Below are 18,516 nucleotides of genomic sequence, written 5' to 3' on the forward strand. Positions count from 1 at the left end.
TAAAAAAAAAGTTGGTAGGTAGCTACACTATATCTTCTAAAGGAAAGGAGGTGGTAAGGGGCAAACACATTTGGAAGAGAACCCTACAGCCATTCTAGAACACTATGGAAGCTGCTGTTGTACATTGGCATTGGAGATTAGTGGTCAAGGAAGAAACACAGGTTTATATGGTACATATGAGTTCATCATATCCCATGTCATCAGTCACCAGCTGGAGATAGACAGTTCATCTCAGAGCTCCATGACACTGAGATCCATCCTCTCTAGCATCACAGGATTTCTCCAAGCCTGAAGATCAAGAAGAAAAACAGACACTGTAGTGACTATCACTGTCTCAACCCATTTCAGGTCATGTATCATTTTACAGATGAGGCTACAAGCAAGCAACAGTATACCCAAACCAACAGCATCAATATTATAGGGAACCTACTATAACAGCACCCGAGTCAGTGATCATTATCATGGGACCATGAATAGAGAGACAACTCTGTCTTCTACAGTGTTCTGAATATGTTCTCTCTATCCATCATCAGTCAATTATAGGAGGGATTCATTTGACTAATGTAATTCTGAGCAGCCCACAGTATAAACCACAGAGAGCTTTGATCTGCATGATTTACACACCTTCTGATATTATTCTGCATAAAAGAAGAGGGAAACCAACACATGTAACCCACCTACCAACATATTTTACATACATGGATTACCAACTGCGGTCATATTGACCCTAAGAAGAAACTATTGGAAAAAGCAACAATCATAGTAAAATATCAACTTAATTACACATGTAAATATTTTTTTATGATAAAATTATAGTCAATTTGCATGTTCTGTCAAACTAAAGTAAAAATGTTTCCCTTAAATAATGTGCAACTTTTTTGTTGTGTATTTACCATAATTGTGTTGTAGTATCTTTTATTTTTTCACATTTGTAAGTAAATATGACTTCTCATATTCATGTGCTAAAAACTACTGCCATTTACTACTGCCACCAAAATGTGAAATATACTTAATTTTATTGACAAAAAGTGATTCATCCATTGATTCTGAGAGGGTCACTCTGCACTCTGGGAGGGGGACACCGTGGAGTTGTCAACCGTGATGGAGAGGTCTTGGAGTGGGCAGGCCTTTCCCGGGAGGAAGAACTGCTCTGTTTTGTCGAGGTTGAGCTTGAGTTGGTGGTCTGACATCCAAGCTGAGATGTCTGCCAGGCACGCAGAGATGCGTGTCGCCACCTTGGTGTCAGAAGGGGGGAAGGAGAAAGAGTAGTTGAGTGTCATCCACATAGCAATGATAAGAGAGACTATGTGAGGATATGATGGAGCAGAATGACTTGGTATATAGAGAAAAGAGGAGAGGGCCTAGAACCAAGCCCTGGGGGCCACCAGCAGTGAGATCATGTGGTGCAGACACAGATCCTCTCCACGCCATCTGGTTGGAGCGACCTGCCAGGTAGGAGCGACCTGCCAGTTAGGATGCAATCCAAGAGTGTGCAGAGCATGAGACACCCACCTTTCATAAAGCATGAATAAACCCTCAAACCAAATGTTATAGCAACCCAAATACCATAACAAGTTGCACTCATAGAACATTTCCCATAGTAGAATTTAAAAGAATCAGAGAAAATACCAATACAGCACTCTGTGTACAATCAGAGGGTAGCTGGTTTCTGTATTACAGTTCCACAAGGTCTTCAAAAAACTAACTTTTATGAGCTGTTTTGACTGCAACTAAGCATATATGTAAGGTCATTTTGATTTTGTAGACGGGCATACCTAGTTAAACAAGTTATAACCATAGGCGAGTACATATGGTGCTCCATCTCTGCAAGTGATTTTTCTATCAGGTTATGATCACTCCATGTCACGACTTCCTCCGAAGCTGCCTCCTCTCCTTGTTCGGGCAGGCTTTGGGGTTCATCGTCACTGGCCTTCAAGCCACTGCCGCTCCACATCTCATCATTCCATTTGTTTTGTCTTCTTCATTACACACACCTGGTTCATATCCCCTCACCAGTACCTGTATAAGTGTTCCCTCTGCCCCCTTGTCTTTGTGTGTGATTGTTTATTGTGGAAGTTAGAGAAGCTCGGTGGAGCTCCGTGTATTTTGTATCGCCGGGACATTTCCCGTGTGCCTTGTTATCTCCAGTGCACCTGTTTTGCGCACTGGATTGTTTTGACGCATTTCTGCATAACTCTGTGCTTCTGAATAAATCCTGTTATTTTATGATTTACCCTCCTGCGCCTGACTCCTTCGGGACCAGCTGAGTGATTAGATCCAGCCACCCACACCCCAGCACCCAGAGGGATTCATATATCCCGACCAAAAGATTTTGATGGGACAGCTGCCTGCTGCCAGGGATTCCTTCTGCAACTGGATCTATACCTCTCAACCATCAGCCCGGATCATTCGGAGTGGGAGAAGGTGTCCGCCCTCGTCAGCTGCACCTCGGGGAAAGCCCTGGAGTGGGCCAACGCGGTCTGGAGTGAAGGAGGAGCCGCGTTGGACAACTACAGGGAGTTCGCTCGCCTCTTCCGGGCCGTCCTTTGGGTTTCACCCCGAGAGTAATGGGCAGGTGGAACGGGTGAATCAGGATGTGGGTAGGTTCCTGCGGTCCTACTGCCAGGACCGGCCGGGGGAGTGGTCGGTGTACTTACCATGGGCCGAATATGCCCAGAACTCTCTCCGCCACTCCTCCACTAACCTAACGCCATTTCCATGAGTTTTAGGTTATCAGCCGGTTCTGGCACCGTGGCATCCGAGCCAGACCAAAGCTCCTGCGGTGGATGACTGGAACGCTGCTCACGTCCATCTCCAGCGTGCCGTGCATCGCCAGAAGGTCAACGCTGACCGCCACCGCAGTGTGGCCCCGGTCTTTGTACCGGGAGATCGGGTCTGGCTCTCGACCCGGAATCTGCCCCTCTGCCTGCACTGCCGGAAGCTGAGCCCGTGGTTTGTGTGGCCATTCAAAGTCCTGAGGAGAATAAACAAGGTTACCTATAGGTTATTACTCCCGCCAGAATATTTTATTAAGCCCTCGTTCCATATGTCTCTCCTCAGGCCGGTGGTGGCTGGTCCGCTCCAGGAGTCTGATGCGGGAGGTCCCTCCGCCCCCTCGGTCCGGAGAATACACAAATACATCTCTCTGTGTCGATTCAGAGTGTATCTGAGTTCAGTATTGCAGTTCTATCAAGTAATTATACCTTTGGCAGACCTTGTATACCATTGGCAGATTTAAGGTAATTCTGGTATTGTACACCGTCATACGATTTGTGGTATAGAAATGTACAATCTTAGGCGAGTACAAGGGGAGCTATATCTCTGCAGGGGATCTCTCTATCTGGTAAAAATCACTGATACAGGTCCCCCTCCACCCTCTGGTGGTATGGATAACTTGTTATTATGTCTCCAGAGAAACCTAGATTCAAATAAAGGTCCTATTTATCAAATTACTATAGGTGGAATTAGGTGTTTTTGGCTGGGGTCAAAATGACCCCAAAAGACTTGAATTTCTTAAACGTCCATGTTGATACAGAAACATGAAACAATTATTTAGCTTTATTAAGTTCAAGTTCATTGACATGAAAAAGGTCATGAAAAATGTAAAGAATTGTATAAGCCACCTTTGGGCTATGATCCAAAATATGCCTCTGGGGTCAAAACAATCCAGGTCCGTAGTATGAGGGTTAACGACGCTTCATACCATGAGACACTCCTTCTAAGATCACCAACAGTCCAAACACAGCCTCCATTTCTCTTCACAACACAGGGTCTCAATTTATCAAATTAACCTATGGTACTTTAATGAATCCCCCTAAGTCCATTGACACTCCACAGCATCAAACGTGACAACGTTTTGAATCTTGAATAGCCCCCCATGTTTATGCTAGAGACTTACCGTTTCTTGTAGAGACTGCAGCTCAATCCCCTCTTTCCGCTGTTATAAAGTTTGTGCCTATTCCATAACTAGGGTGACCACATGTCCCGGATTGTGCGGGACAGTCCCGCATTTTGGCCCTTTGTCCCGTGTCCCGCAACCAAACAGTCATGTCCTGCATTTTATCAACAAATTCACTAATTTTGAATTTGTCCCATATTTCAGTCAGACTTTCAGACCTGTCTCTTGCAGTCACGTTGTGCTTATGAAAAAATACAGTATATATCATACTGGTTATGTTAAACACTTCTCCAATTATTGTTGAGATCTGATATTCTGCGCAGTGCAAGACGGGACATAGGCCAATGTCATTCAGTGTATACTGAACAAAAATAAAAACTCAACATGTAAAGTGTTGGTCCCATGTTTTATGAGCTGAAATAAAATATCCCATACATTTTCCATACGCACATAAAGCTTATTTATCTCAAATTTCTTGCACAAATGTGTTTACATCCCTGTTAGTGAGGCATAATAATGAAAGTGACACTGGACTAGTACACCTGCCGCAGTTCTTAGGGTGTGTACAGCTAGGTTTCCATCCAACTGGCGACAGATTTTCATGCAAATATTTTAAAATCTGCATACAAACAATATGAGTATTTCAGGGTTTCCTTTAGGGTTTCCTTTAGGGTTTCCTTTAGGGTTTCCTTTAGGTCACATCTGGACAATGTGACCAGGAATATTTTAATTGACCGGACATTTAAGAAATTTACCGGACATCCATATGCATTCAGATCCGACTTGGCGCAGCCAGTGCCATCAATAAACGAGGGATATTGGCCAAATGAGCCACATTTACATGTCCTTAAAAACAGCCTATAACAAATAGCAACACTATTCCTTGTGTTTCGATGTGTAGCATATGCAAAACTTTAAAGCCTATTTTTGTTTAGATTTTTAGGCTACCTTCCTAAAACAATAATTTTCCACCTCAAGTTTCAGCTATTGGAGATATGAGCACAAAATGTATCAGGGCATTGCATGCATAGGCCTTCAAGCTCAGATGTCCACTGTATGATATTAATATTTAAAAAATATATAGCATATTTAAAGGAAGAGAAGCTTAGGCCTAACCCCAGAGAGATAGAGATATGCTGGCGGCATTCTATAATATTTTGTATAAAAGAAAGCATTATATTGTTAGGTTATACGAGTAACTCTGGTAGGCCTGAAACAGTCTTCCTCACCTCAAGTTCAACTGTCGGAGTCAGTTGCAGCACCGATGTACACTGCCTTCCTATCATAGGCTTGCAGTAGCTAAAGCTTAATAATAGCCATATCACACCAAACTTTCACAAAAGTTTCTAAACTTTATTAGGGTAATATCAAAAGTAAGTCAAGCCATTGTTTATAGGGAATATATGAGCAGACTATTATATTGTAGCTAACACAGGATTACAGTTGGAAAAAAAATTAGTTTTGAACAGGCTATTTTGCAAAAATTACCAACAAAGGCAAGTGCCTCCCATGCCCAACACTACTTATAACCTATCTTAAAAGAATTATGGAGCACACAATTAAAAAAGACAGATCAAATGTAATTTAGTCCATGAAAATGTCTCTACAGAATTAAACAAAACAGGTGTTGCATATGAAAAAAACGGGTTTTGATTAATAAATAGGCTTACAATAATAACAATAATATACCATAATAATGATAAAACATATTATTATAAAAAACTGTAAGTTCCTAAATTGCATCCTACCTGGATAGGGAGTTACACAGTAGCCTGCGTTGCCATGCCAACTTTCTTCTCATCTTAGTCCACTACAATATTACATTTTTTATTAAATTCCCCTTGTAGGCTTTTCACTAAAGGCATGCTCTTTTTCCTCTAACTTTTGTTTTACTTCAATGAAAAAGGCCTCCATTTTAGCTCAGTAGCCTAGGCCAAGTCTCCTCTCTCCTCAGCTCACATGGGTTTAAGGTGTGAGAGAATGGTGATGAAGCGCGAATATCAGGGTGTAGGCTACGATATACAGCCTCTCCTGGAGGTGTAGAATATGATAGACAGCCTCTCCTGGAGATGTAGGCTGTGATATACAGCCTCTCCTGGGGGTGTAGGCTATGATAGACAGCCTCTCCTGGGGGTGTAGGCTATTATAGACAGCTTCTCCTGGGGGTGTAGGCTATGATAGATAGCTTCTCCTGGGGGTGTCGGCTATGATAGACAGCTTCTCCTGGGGCTGTAGGCTATGATAGACAGCTTCTCCTGGGGGTGTCGGCTATGATAGACAGCTTCTCCTGGGGGTGTAGGCTATGATAGACAGCATCTCCTGGGGGTGTCGGCTATGATAGACAGCTTCTCCTGGGGGTGTAGGCTATGATAGACAGCCTCTCCTGGGGGTGTAGGCTGTGATAGACAGCCTCTCCTGGGGGTGTAGGCTATGATGGACAGCCTCTCCAGGACAATTTGGCCCACTACAATTTAATTTATTGGTTTTTCAAAAGCTGCAATTACCGGCTAAAGGAAACACTGGCACATTTCACATCAGAGTAGTTTCCATCAAATTGACTTGTTGCAGATAAAAGATGTGCGTAAATACATAGTGAACATAAAAATAACTTTTGAGGTTAAATTCCCATGTATCAAATAAAAACATACAAGTTGGTTATGGCACGTGCGCTCTAGCCAACAGCTTGCAGATACAGTGGATGTATAGCCTACTACATGATGAGGCTATTATGGACAAAAATGCCAGATAATTTGCATTTTTCAAATGGCAGCCAAGCATCGATCATCATGTAACAAGAACAAGACCCTCCATATTTATTGAAAGGAGCATCAACCTCATCACTGTGCACTTTCGCCACCCTGTGAAGTTCATCATAACTTAACTAAACTGCATGCTTTCCCATGATGTCATGACATTTTTTATCAGACATGTAGGCTACTTTAATGCATAAAAAGGATGGAGGGAAACCTGGTTAATGTCAAGCCATTTTAAGGATGCTGGAATTATATTTTGGATGAATGTGCGTATGCTTACAGGAGACTTTGAAGCATATTTTGACTGCACTGGGCCTTTAATTAGGCTTTTGACCCTGAGCTGTGTGTTTCATGTCTTCACTGTTCTTTCATGTCAATGATGCACCTGGTCTGTCCGCTGCCTATCAGCTATTTCTATTTGTTCTTGACGATTCACATTGAAGCTTGATGCAGCTTTGAATGCTTTTATGTGTGGTTTGATTGCTAGTTAGCCTATTGCAGATCTGGACAAACAATCCACCTAACACTATTGTCAATATGAATGATGGATTGAGGGCAGGATAGACCGTTAGACTGGTAGACTATATTGACCTGTGGTACAGCCATAATTAACACATGGTAAAGCGTAGTTCATAAGGGAAGTACCAAAACACCTTCATATCGGAGAGGTCCATGCAAACAGATTAGGAAATATGGCTAGGATGGAGAAAATTATATAGCAAAACCTGCAAATAGTGAATGTTAACCAGGGAAAAAACGCACTACCCTCCCCTGTGCCCAATAAAAAAACACACTACCCTCCCCCAGTGCAAAAAAATTAATACAAGTTTGACAAGTGACAACCCTCCCCTATTTTGGACCACCCCTCCCCCTCAGTAAATTGCGATATGTCCTTAGCGATATGTCCTCTCGTGAGGCCAAAACTCAACAGCATGTGCCACTAGGCATAATGTGCTTTGATTGAAACAAAATACAGGAAGGCTATATACACTGAACAAAAATATAAGCGCAACATGTAAAGTGTTGGTCCCATGTTTCATGAGATGAAATAAAAGATCCCAGAAATAGTCCATGCGCACAAAAAGCTGATTTTCTCTCAAATGTTGTGCAGAAATTTGTTTACATCCATGTTAGTGAGCATTTTTCCTTTGTCAAAATAATCCATCCACCTGACAGGTGTGGCATATCAAGAAGCTGATTAAACAGCATGATCATTGAACAGGTGCACCTTGTGTTGGGGACAATAAAAATCCACTCTAAAATGTGCAGCTCCTGGCTTATTCACCAGCCACCCGGACAGCTGATGAAACTTAGGAGTATTTATGTCTGTAATAAAGCCCTTTTATGTTGAAAAACTCATTCTAATTGGCTGGGCCTGGCTCCCCAGTGTTCAGTATAGTTTGTATAGTTTCTTAACACCAACTGCTCTAATTAGCTCATAAAACAGTATTCCCATGAAACTGACTGGTATCAAAAAATGTGCATGCAGACGCAGTTTGGACATTTCGCTGGTAAAACAAAGAATTATCATTTACGATTGACAGTGATGAAGACATGGCCTATTTTGAAATTACGTATGCATAACTTGGTGTTTGAGGGTATACATTTTTATTTGATTTTTGACAATATGTGTGGGCATAGGCAGACATTTCTATTGGAGGACGCATTTTATGCATATTCTATAATTATATTCAATAGGCTACATCTGTCTGTAAAAACATTAAGAAATGATGACGTCATTTACATTTTCATTGCTCTGGCTGCTAAAACATTAGCATTACACCATGAGCAGGAGAAATGAACAAGTAAGAGAGAGAGAGAGAGAGAGAGAGAGAGAGAGAGAGAGAGAGAGAGGAATTTGAGAGTAGGAGAGGTGAGAGAAATCAGAAGTGAAACAGAGAGGACCAGCAGATCAAAGTACAATGTTTCCCTAATAGTGGTTTGTGACTCTCTGGTTTCTTCGACCGGCTGCAACTGATTCATTTTGGGTTGCAGTTGTTGGCTGGACACAATAACATGAGTTTATAATGGACTGGGTTTACATAGCACTTTCTGGGGGCTCATACCTTGTTGACTTGGGTTTGTTATTGGATGCAAAACAATACGTGCTTTAGAAAACAGTTTGACCCATTCTACCATTGAGGATAATAATGAGAATTGTGTTTCACAGAATTGTACACTACAGGGACATCTTCTCCATCACAAACTTCTGCAGTGAATGACAACTGTTCAAATCAAATCAAATCAAATCAAATCAAATTTTATTGGTCACATGCGCCGAATACAACAGGTGCAGACATTACAGTGAAATGCTTACTTACAGCCCTTAACCAACAGTGCATTTATTTTAAACAAAAAAAGTAAGAATAAAACAACAACAAAAAAAGTGTTGAGAAAAAAAGAGCAGAAGTAAAATAAAGTGACAGTAGGGAGGCTATATATACAGTAAAATAAAGTGACAGTAGGGAGGCTATATATACAGGGGGGTACAGTTGCAGAGTCAATGTGCGGGGGCACCGGCTAGTTGAGGTAGTTGAGGTAATATGTACATGTGGGTAGAGTTAAAGTGACTATGCATAAATACTTAACAGAGTAGCAGCAGCGTAAAAAGGATGGGGTGGGGGGGCAGTGCAAATAGTCCGGGTAGCCATGATTAGCTGTTCAGGAGTCTTATGGCTTGGGGGTAGAAGCTGTTGAGAAGTCTTTTGGACCTAGACTTGGCACTGTTACCACTGTTACTACAGTTACCACCGTTACCACCGTTACTACTGTTACCACTGTTTCCAATGTTACTACTGTTACTGCGGTTACCATTGCTACCCCTGTTACTACTGTTAACACTGTTAACACTGTTACCACTGTTAACACTGTTACCACTGTTAACACTGTTACTACTGTTACTACTGTTACTACTGTGTAATAACATGTTGTAGATGGAAATGGTTAGTATGGCTGTATGTTAAGACTTTAAAGGGTAAAAAACATGTTCAATCAATAACAGACGTACTCACTACAGCCAGTGTATACAGTTTAGTTGTTGGGTTGTTCATGTACATTTCATGAAAATATCTACAGAAATATGGGAAAGTTAGATACAATTAGTTACAGTAACACATGAAGCAACAAAGCTGTAATACTAGACCAACCCTTCACACCCCGGCCTACACTGAAGAAACTCTCTCATTGGCCAAACTGTATTCCAGCATACACAGTATCCTCCAGCCTCTCAATCAATCAATCAATCAATTTTATTTTATATAGCCCTTCTTACATCAGCTAATATCTCGAAGTGCTGTACAGAAACCCAGCCTAAAACCCCAAACAGCTAGTAATGCAGGTGTAGAAGCACGGTGGCTAGGAAAAACTCCCTAGAAAGGCAAAACCTAGGAAGAAACCTAGAGAGGAACCAGGCTATGAGGGGTGGCCAGTCCTCTTCTGGCTGTGCCGGGTGGAGATTATAACAGAACCATGCCAAGATGTTCAAAAATGTTCATAAGTGACAAGCATGGTCAAATAATAATCAGGAATAAATCTCAGTTGGCTTTTCATAGCCGATCATTAGAGTTTAAAACAGCAGGTCTGGGACAGGTAGGGGTTCCATAACCGCAGGCAGAACAGTTTAAACTGGAATAGCAGCAAGGCCAGGCGGACTGGGGACAGCAAGGAGTCACCACGGCCGGTAGTCCCGACGTATGGTCCTAGGGCTCAGGTCTCTCAGTTGGCTTTTCATAGCCGATCATTTAGAGTTGAAAACAGCAGGTCTGGGACAGGTAGGGGTTTCGTAGCCGCAGGCAGAACAGTTGAAACTGGAATAGCAGCAAGGCCAGGCGGACTGGGGACAGCAAGGTGTCATCATGCCCGGTAGTCCTGACGTATGGTCCTAGGGCTCAGGTTCTCAGAGAGAAAGAGAGAACGAGAGAATTAGAGAGAGCATACTTAAATTCACACAGGACACTGGATAAGACAGGAGAAGTACTCCAGGTATAACCAACTAACCCCAGCCCCCGACACATAAACTACTGCAGCATAAATACTGGAGGCTGAGACAGGAGCGGTCCGGAGACACTGTGGCCCCATCCGAAGAAACCCCGGACAGGGCCAAACAGGAAGGATATAACCCCACCCACTCCGCCAAAGCACAGCCCCCGCACCACTAGAGGGATATCCCCAACCACCAACTTACAATCCTGAGACAAGGCCGAGTATAGCCCACAGAGGTCTCCACCACAGCACAAACCAAGGGGGGGCGCCAACCCAGACAGGAAGATCACGTCAGTAACTCAACCCACTCAAGTGACGCACCCCTCCCAGGGACGGCATGAAAGAGCACCAGCAAGCCAGTGACTCAGCCCCTGCAACAGGGTTAGAGGCAGAGAACCCCAGTGGAGAGGGGAACCGGCCTGGCAGAGACAGCAAGGGCTGTTCGTTGCTCCAGCCTTTCCGTTCACCTTCACACTCCTGGGCCAGACTACACTCAATCATATGACCTACTGAAGAGATAAGTCTTCAGTAAAGACTTAAAGGTTGAGACCGAGTCTGCGTCTCTCACATGGGTAGGCAGACTGTTCCATAAAAATGGAGATCTATAGGAGAAAGCCCTGCCTCCCGCTGTTTGCTTAGAAATTCTAGGGACAATTAGGAGGCCTGCGTCTTGTGACCGTAGCGTACGTATTGGTATGTACGGCAGGACCAACTCGGAAAGATAGGTAGGAGCAAGCCCATGTAACGCTTTATAGGTTAACAGTAAAACCTTGAAATCAGCCCTTGCCTTAACAGGAAGCCAGTGTAGGGAAGCTAGCACTGGAGTAATATGATCAAATTTCTTGGTTCTAGTCAGGATTCTAGCAGCCGTATTTAGCACTAACTGAAGTTTATTTAGTGCTTTATCCGGGTAGCCGGAAAATAGAGCATTGCAGTAGTCCAATCTAGAAGTAACAAATGCATGGATCAATTTTTCTGCATCATTTTTGGACAGAAAATTTCTGATTTTTGCAATGTTACGTAGATGGAAAAAAGCTGTCCTTGAAACAGTCTTGATATGTTCGTCAAAAGAGAGATCAGGGTCAAGAGTAACGCCTAGGTCCTTCACAGTTTTATTTGAGACGACTTTACAACCATCAAGATTAATTGTCAGATTTAACAGAAGATCTCTTTGTTTCTTGGGACCTAGAACAAGCATCTCTGTTTTGTCCGAGTTTAAAAGTAAAAAGTTTTCAGCCATCCACTTCCTTATGTCTGAAACACAGGCTTCTAGCGAGGGCAATTTTGGGGCTTCACCATGCTTCATTGAAATGTACAGCTGTGTGTCATCCGCATAGCAGTGAAAGTTAACATTATGTTTTCGAATAACATCCCCAAGAGGTAAAATATATAGTGAAAACAATAGTGGTCCTAAAACGGAACCTTGAGGAACACCGAAATGTACAGTTGATTTGTCGGAGGACAGACCATTCACAGAGACAAACTGATATCTTTCCGACAGGTAGGATCTAAACCAGGCCAGAACTTGTCCGTGTAGACCAATTTGGGTTTCCAGTCTCTCCAAAAGAATGTGGTGATCGATGGTGTCAAAGGCAGCACTAAGGTCTAGTAGCACGAGGACAGATGCAGAGCCTCGGTCTGACGCCATTAAAAGGTCATTTACCACCTTCACAAGTGCAGTCTCAGTGCTATGATGGGGTCTAAAACCAGACTGAAGCATTTCGTATACATTGTTTGTCTTCAGAAAGGCAGTGAGTTGCTGCGCAACAGCTTTTTCTAAAATTTTTGAGAGGAATGGAAGATTCGATATAGGCCGATAGTTTTTTATATTTTCCGGGTCAAGGTTTGGCTTTTTTCAAGAGAGGCTTTATCACTGCCACTTTTAGTGAGTTTGGTACACATCCGGTGGATAGAGAGCTGTTTATTATGTTCAACATAGGAGGGCCAAGCACAGGAAGCAGCTCCTTCAGCAGTTTAGTAGGAATAGGATCCAGTATGCAGCTTGAAGGTTTAGAGGCCATGATTATTTTCATCATTGTGTCAAGAGATATAGTACTAAAACACTTAAGTGTCTCTCCCGATCCCAGGCCCTCGCAGAGCTGTGCAGATCCAGGACAGCTAAGCCCTGGAGGAATACGCAGATTCAAAGAGGAGTCCGTAATTTGCTTTCTAATGGTCATGATCTTTTCCTCAAAGAAGTTCATGAATTTATCACTGCTGAAGTGAAAACCATCCTCTCTTGGGGAATGCTGCTTTTAGTTAGCTTTGCAACAGTATCAAAAAGAAATTTTGGATTGTTCTTATTTTCCTCGATTAATTTGGAAAAGTAGGATGATCGAGCAGCAGTGAGGGCTCTTCGGTACTGCACGGTACTGTCTTTCCAAGCTAGTCGGAAGACTTCCAGTTTGGTGTGGCGCCATTTCCGTTCCAATTTCCTGGAAGCTTGCTTCAAAGCTCGGGTATTTTCTGTATACCAGGGAGCTAGTTTCTTATGACAAATGTTTTTCGTTTTTAGGGGTGCAACTGCATCTAGGGTATTGCGCAAGGTTAAATTGAGTTCCTCAGTTAAGTGGTTAACTGATTTTTGTCCTCTGACGTCCTTGGGTAGGCAGAAGGAGTCTGGAAGGGCATCAATGAATTTTTGTGTTGTCTGAGAATTTATAGCACGACTTTTGATGCTCCTTGGTTGGGGTCTGAGCAGATTATTTGTTGCGATTGCAAACGTAATAAAATGGTGGTCCGATAGTCCAGGATTTTGTGGAAAAACATTAAGATCTACAACATTTATTCCATGGGACAAAACTAGGTCCAGAGTATGACTGTGGCAGTGAGTAGGTCCAGAGACATGTTGGACAAAACCCACTGAGTCGATAATGGCTCCGAAAGACTTTTGGAGTGGGTCTGTGGACTTCTCCATGTGAATATTAAAATCACCAAAAATTAGAATATGATCTGCTATGACTACAAGGTCTGATAGGAATTCAGGAAACTCAGAGAGGAACGCTGTATATGGCCCAGGAGGCCTGTAAACAGTAGCTATAAAAAGTGATTGAGTAGGCTGCATAGATTTCATGACTAGAAGCTCGAAAGATGAAAACGTCATTTTTTTTTTGTAAATTGAAATTTGCTATCGTAAATGTTAGCAACACCTCCGCCTTTGCGGGATGCACGGGGAATATGGTCACTAGTGTAACCAGGAGGTGAGGCCTCATTTAACACAGCAAATTCATCAGGCTTAAGCCATGTTTCAGTCAGGCCAATCACATCAAGATTATGATCAGTGATTAGTTCATTGACTATGACTGCCTTTGAAGTGAGGGATCTAACATTAAGTAACCCTATTTTGAGATGTGAGGTATCACGATCTCTTTCAATAATGGCAGGAATGGAGGAGGTCTTTATCCTAATAAGATTGCTAGGGTGAACACCACCATGTTTAGTTTTGCCCAACCTAGGTCGAGGCACAGACACAGTCTCAATGGGTATGGCTGAGCTGACTACACTGACTATGGTCTCAGGTCTGTCTCTCTCTTTGGTTTGTCTGGGACCCTCCAACACTACAACCTGTCCATACTTCACCTCCTCTGGAACCTCTGGGGGTTTATCCATCTTCTTTAGAATAGTGACGTCAGCATATTCCAATTCTGGACTCTCATCAGCATCTGTGGGGACTGGGGAGATGTGACATGAGTGTTTGGGGGGGGGGGGAGGTTTGCTAATGCACAGATCATTTGTTGACAATTATACTTCGAGGGTCAAAAGCCTACTTAAAGGCCCAGTGCAGTTAAAAATATGTTTTTCCTGTGTTTTATATCATATTGTACAACAGTTGATGAAAATCACAAAAGTGTGAAAACATTTTCAACCAGGTAATTTCCTGGTTGAAAATACAATCTACACAGGACCTTCTATTCAGCAGGTTTGCATAGGTGGGAGTTTCAGCTTTGCATGGTGACATCACCATGTGGTAAATTGGTTAATAGACCAATAACAAAGAGAGTTCCAAACCTCTCTGCCAATAACAGCTAGTTTTCAGTTTTCCATTCCCCACTCAACCACTCCCAGACTGTCCTAGCAAAATTTTTGCTTAAAAAATAATGATTTGCTAAAAGCTACTTTTGCCTATTTTAATGCCAATCTATTACAGTAAGGTACTTAAATGTTACCCAGAAATGATTTGATTTTGATATAAAAACTGATGCATTGGGGCTTTTAGCACTAATAGATTGACCTCCTTCACATGCACTTAGCCTGTCTGTAAGTCTGAAAATAGCCCTATAGAAATGAACCTACACTATGCAAAGTATAAAAGCCACATAAAAACAGTCCTAAAGTGAGCTACAACACTGAAACAACAGTCACATGAGCTGACTGAATGTGGTAACCATCAGTATACTGTAGATAGTAATCTTTGAGGTTTGTTAGAATTGTTAGACTGTCACACTACTGACCTGGAGCCTGTGGAGGTGTCCCCCTCTTGTGAATACAGTAAGCTCCCACCACCACTGTAAGGACCAGGACCACAGCTACTAGTGACGCAATGATAGGCCAATCGGATCTTCCTACATGATAAGGTGGACAGAAATGGGGGAGAAGCAAGAGGGTTCATGTATGTAAGCTTTCAAAGGAGCATTTTACACCCCAAAAAACATTTGATCATATATTTATCACTAGTCAATGTTTGACAAACAGTCCCTCAAAAATCATGCATGTCAACATTCAAGAAGCCTTTAGCTTCTTTGGAAGATTTTTATTTGGCAAAAAGATATGAGCTTTTTAGCTCCTCACCTCCAATTATCAGTTGTACTCTTCTGGTGCTCAAATATATTCCACTTGAATTATAGATTTCTAAGAGATATTCACCAGAATCATTCCATTCTGTGTTCGCTATCCTAAATGTCCCGTTGTTGATAAAGAACTCTGATCTAGCTTTAATGGAGTCATGGATTATCACTGTGTTGTTTTTCTTTTTGAATATCTCTATAATAACACTAGTGCGGACTTTCTTGAATTTGAGTTCAGACCCCGTGGCGTTATTCATCAGCTGAAGATATACAGTTTCTCCCAGAATTCCGTGACATGACATGTTCTGTCTAGCATCACAGGATTTCTCCTTCATGCCTGAGGAAAGGAGGGAAAAGGGACACTTTTGTTGATAGTGATTACAGCTTTTATTCCTCTGAAACTCTAATAGAATTTCCTTTTGTAACATTATGATTGCTCCAGCAGCATAACACCCTGCATCCCACTGCTGGCTTGCCTCTGAAGCTAAGCAGGGTTGGTACTGGTCGATCCCTGGATGGGAGACCAGATGCTGCTGGAAGTGGTGTTGGAGGGCCAGTAGTATGCACCCTTTCCTCTGGTCTAAAACAAATAATATATATCCCAATGCACCAGGGCAGTGATTGGAGACATTGCCCTGTGTAGGATGCCGTCTTTTGGATGGGACATTAAACCAGTGTCTTAACTCTATGTGGTCACTAAAGTTCCCATGGCACTTATGGTAAGAGTAGGGGTGCTAACCCTGGTCTCCTGGCTAAATTCCTAATCTGGCCCTCATACCATCATGGCCGCCTAATCATCCCCAGCTTCCAATTGGCCCAGTCATCTCCTCTCCCCTGTAACTATTCCCCAGGTAGCTGCTGTAAATGAGAATGTGTTCTCAGTCAATTTACCTTGTAAAATAAGGGATAGAAAAATATCTAATTTGACAAGTAAATCATTTAAGCTTGCTTGGGAAGTATATAAGCCATCAAACTTGAGATGCTCTATGATAGGCCTATTACATTGATTGGTTTCTGTTTCTTTTCTTCTCATAATAACACAGCATTGTATTCTGCTGTAATTATTCAGTTAAACACCCTTTATAACACTGCCTTATTGTTAGAACATGCATGACCTCCATAGACAAACAACTGTAGCCTCTTACCATTAGCGAGTCCGGTTAACATCACCAGGAGTCCAAACACCACAAGCATGTTGTCTTCACAAAGGCCAACCACTGATATGTGTTGGCAACTGTAGATTCACTATACAAATACCAAACTCAGATTGCTAACTAAAGGAACCTGCCACATTGTGTGACCAGGATGTTTGAGAAAAACACGCGATAGATTGTGTCACTCCAGGAATGAAAAAGGAAGTGTTTGAACACAGTCTTGATCTCACTTCTTCATTTCACAGACCAATGTATAAGATAAGGCATTAAATAAGATACAACACAGAAGTAGGATAAACCACACACACAAGTGAACAAGAGATCTTGAGACTATATTTACATGAGGGCTGTAAGAGGAAATGGGATACAGAAGAAACGATCAGACTAAATTTAGTCTGTGAGAACTTTGTATTTCTGCACCACAGACCTAGCTCTGTAGCAGGTCCATGTCAAATCATATACTGGAAGTTATTTAGTAAACACTATGCCCTTTCTACAGCTGTGTGTGTTAGTGTTTCTCTGACACCAACTCGGTCAGTTCTCAACTGCTAGTTTAATTTTAAGGCCCTCCTCCAAGGAGGAAGGACCATCCCTTGTGCAAGAAAGGTTGAGAATCAATGTTACTCAACACAGGTAATATGTTCAATGTGAGCCTCCTAATGGTGGCCTAGTGAAGGGAATGCATTTTCCCATAGAAAATCAAGGTTTGAGTTTGTTTTTAAATTTAGTTTGTGAAATGAATTAACGATGAGGGCAACAGAAAATGTTGTGGCAGGTCAGATATGTTCCCCTGGATTTTATTGTTAAAGAAGGGATGATGCCTCTATATGCTAGCCTTGTTCCATACTTTATGTGCTCTGTAGCCAACTCTTCTATCATTGTACTGTTTCAAAAGTAGTAGATAATGAGAAATGAGGTCCAACATGTTTCAAAAAGTAGTTTGCTTTCATTTCTATGCATTCAAAATCACACAAAACCATCTAATTAAAATATGAAATTACAGTAAGAAAAAATGTGCTGCAGTTCCCCATTTAAAAAACCTTTCCAATATACAGTATGTGTGATAACATTTATTTCAGTGGGCTGATTGAAAAGTCAGAAAAACCTGCATATAGTCACTTAGTTTGTTGTGCTTTAAACAAACAGTAGTAGATAATGAGAAATGAGGTCCAGAATGAGGTCCAATACACCTCTCTTTATCGCTCTCTCTCTTTTTTTCTCTCTCTATCTCTTTATCTCTCTTTCTCAAATATTTGTTTTTGTTGGATTTTTTTAAATTATTATCTCTTTGAGAATTATTTCTATATACATTTAGAATAGTCTATTTTATTGAAAATATGTTGAAAACAAACAAACAATTGCTTTTTAATTGCTATTTATAATAATAATTGCTTTTTCACCTAAATTAATACATGTTCAGATCACAAATGCAGCTGAAAGTACTATCGTTTTTCTGGTTGTATACATTCAATTTATCTGACACAGTATTTATGATAGTCATTATGGTATTTCCCTGTAGTGGCATACAGATAGCCTGGTGGTCCAGTCTGTTTGTGCTGTGTAGCCAACTCCTCTCTGTGTTTGTCCATTGCCATGCCAATTATCTCATTTAGAGTTAGAAACAGTTATTAAAGTGTCACTCCACAGTGATACAATCATTTACAATACAAAATGCAAATAAAAAAAATAAAAAAATTCGAGTCAAACGTATTTTACTTTGCCGTTATTCATAATTCATGACATCATCTACACATTATTGGAATCATTTATTATACGTTAAATCATGTGTTGCATGAACAAAAAAACAACAAAGTAGCCTTCTCTGACACCAGGTAGCCTTGAGGTCAGAGCGTTGGGCCAGTAACTAAAAGGTCGCCGGCCCCACAATGATAGCAGTACAATGATAGAAGAGGTGGCTACAGAGCATATAAAGTATGGAACCAGGC

At 41.7% G+C, this 18,516-nt stretch overlaps 1 protein-coding gene across 1 annotated transcript in view; it reads right to left on the reverse strand.

Moving 5' to 3' along the window:
• The window catches only part of LOC121580321, a 35,108-nt gene extending 18,453 nt beyond the window's left edge, over positions 1-16,655 (reverse strand). Inside the window, exons 1-4 of the mRNA XM_041895376.2 lie at positions 16,562-16,655; positions 15,421-15,753; positions 15,084-15,194; positions 14,131-14,303 (exon numbers count right to left, since the gene is read on the reverse strand). Of these exons, the coding sequence (XP_041751310.2) occupies positions 14,131-14,303; positions 15,084-15,194; positions 15,421-15,753; positions 16,562-16,610 (666 nt within the window). The 5' untranslated portion in view covers positions 16,611-16,655. The remainder of the gene's footprint in view (positions 1-14,130; positions 14,304-15,083; positions 15,195-15,420; positions 15,754-16,561) is intronic.
• Between the last annotated feature and the right edge of the window lie 1,861 nt (positions 16,656-18,516).

This window comes from Coregonus clupeaformis, chromosome 2, assembly GCF_020615455.1.
Source record: "Coregonus clupeaformis isolate EN_2021a chromosome 2, ASM2061545v1, whole genome shotgun sequence".
Classification (NCBI taxonomy): Eukaryota; Metazoa; Chordata; class Actinopteri; order Salmoniformes; family Salmonidae; genus Coregonus; species Coregonus clupeaformis.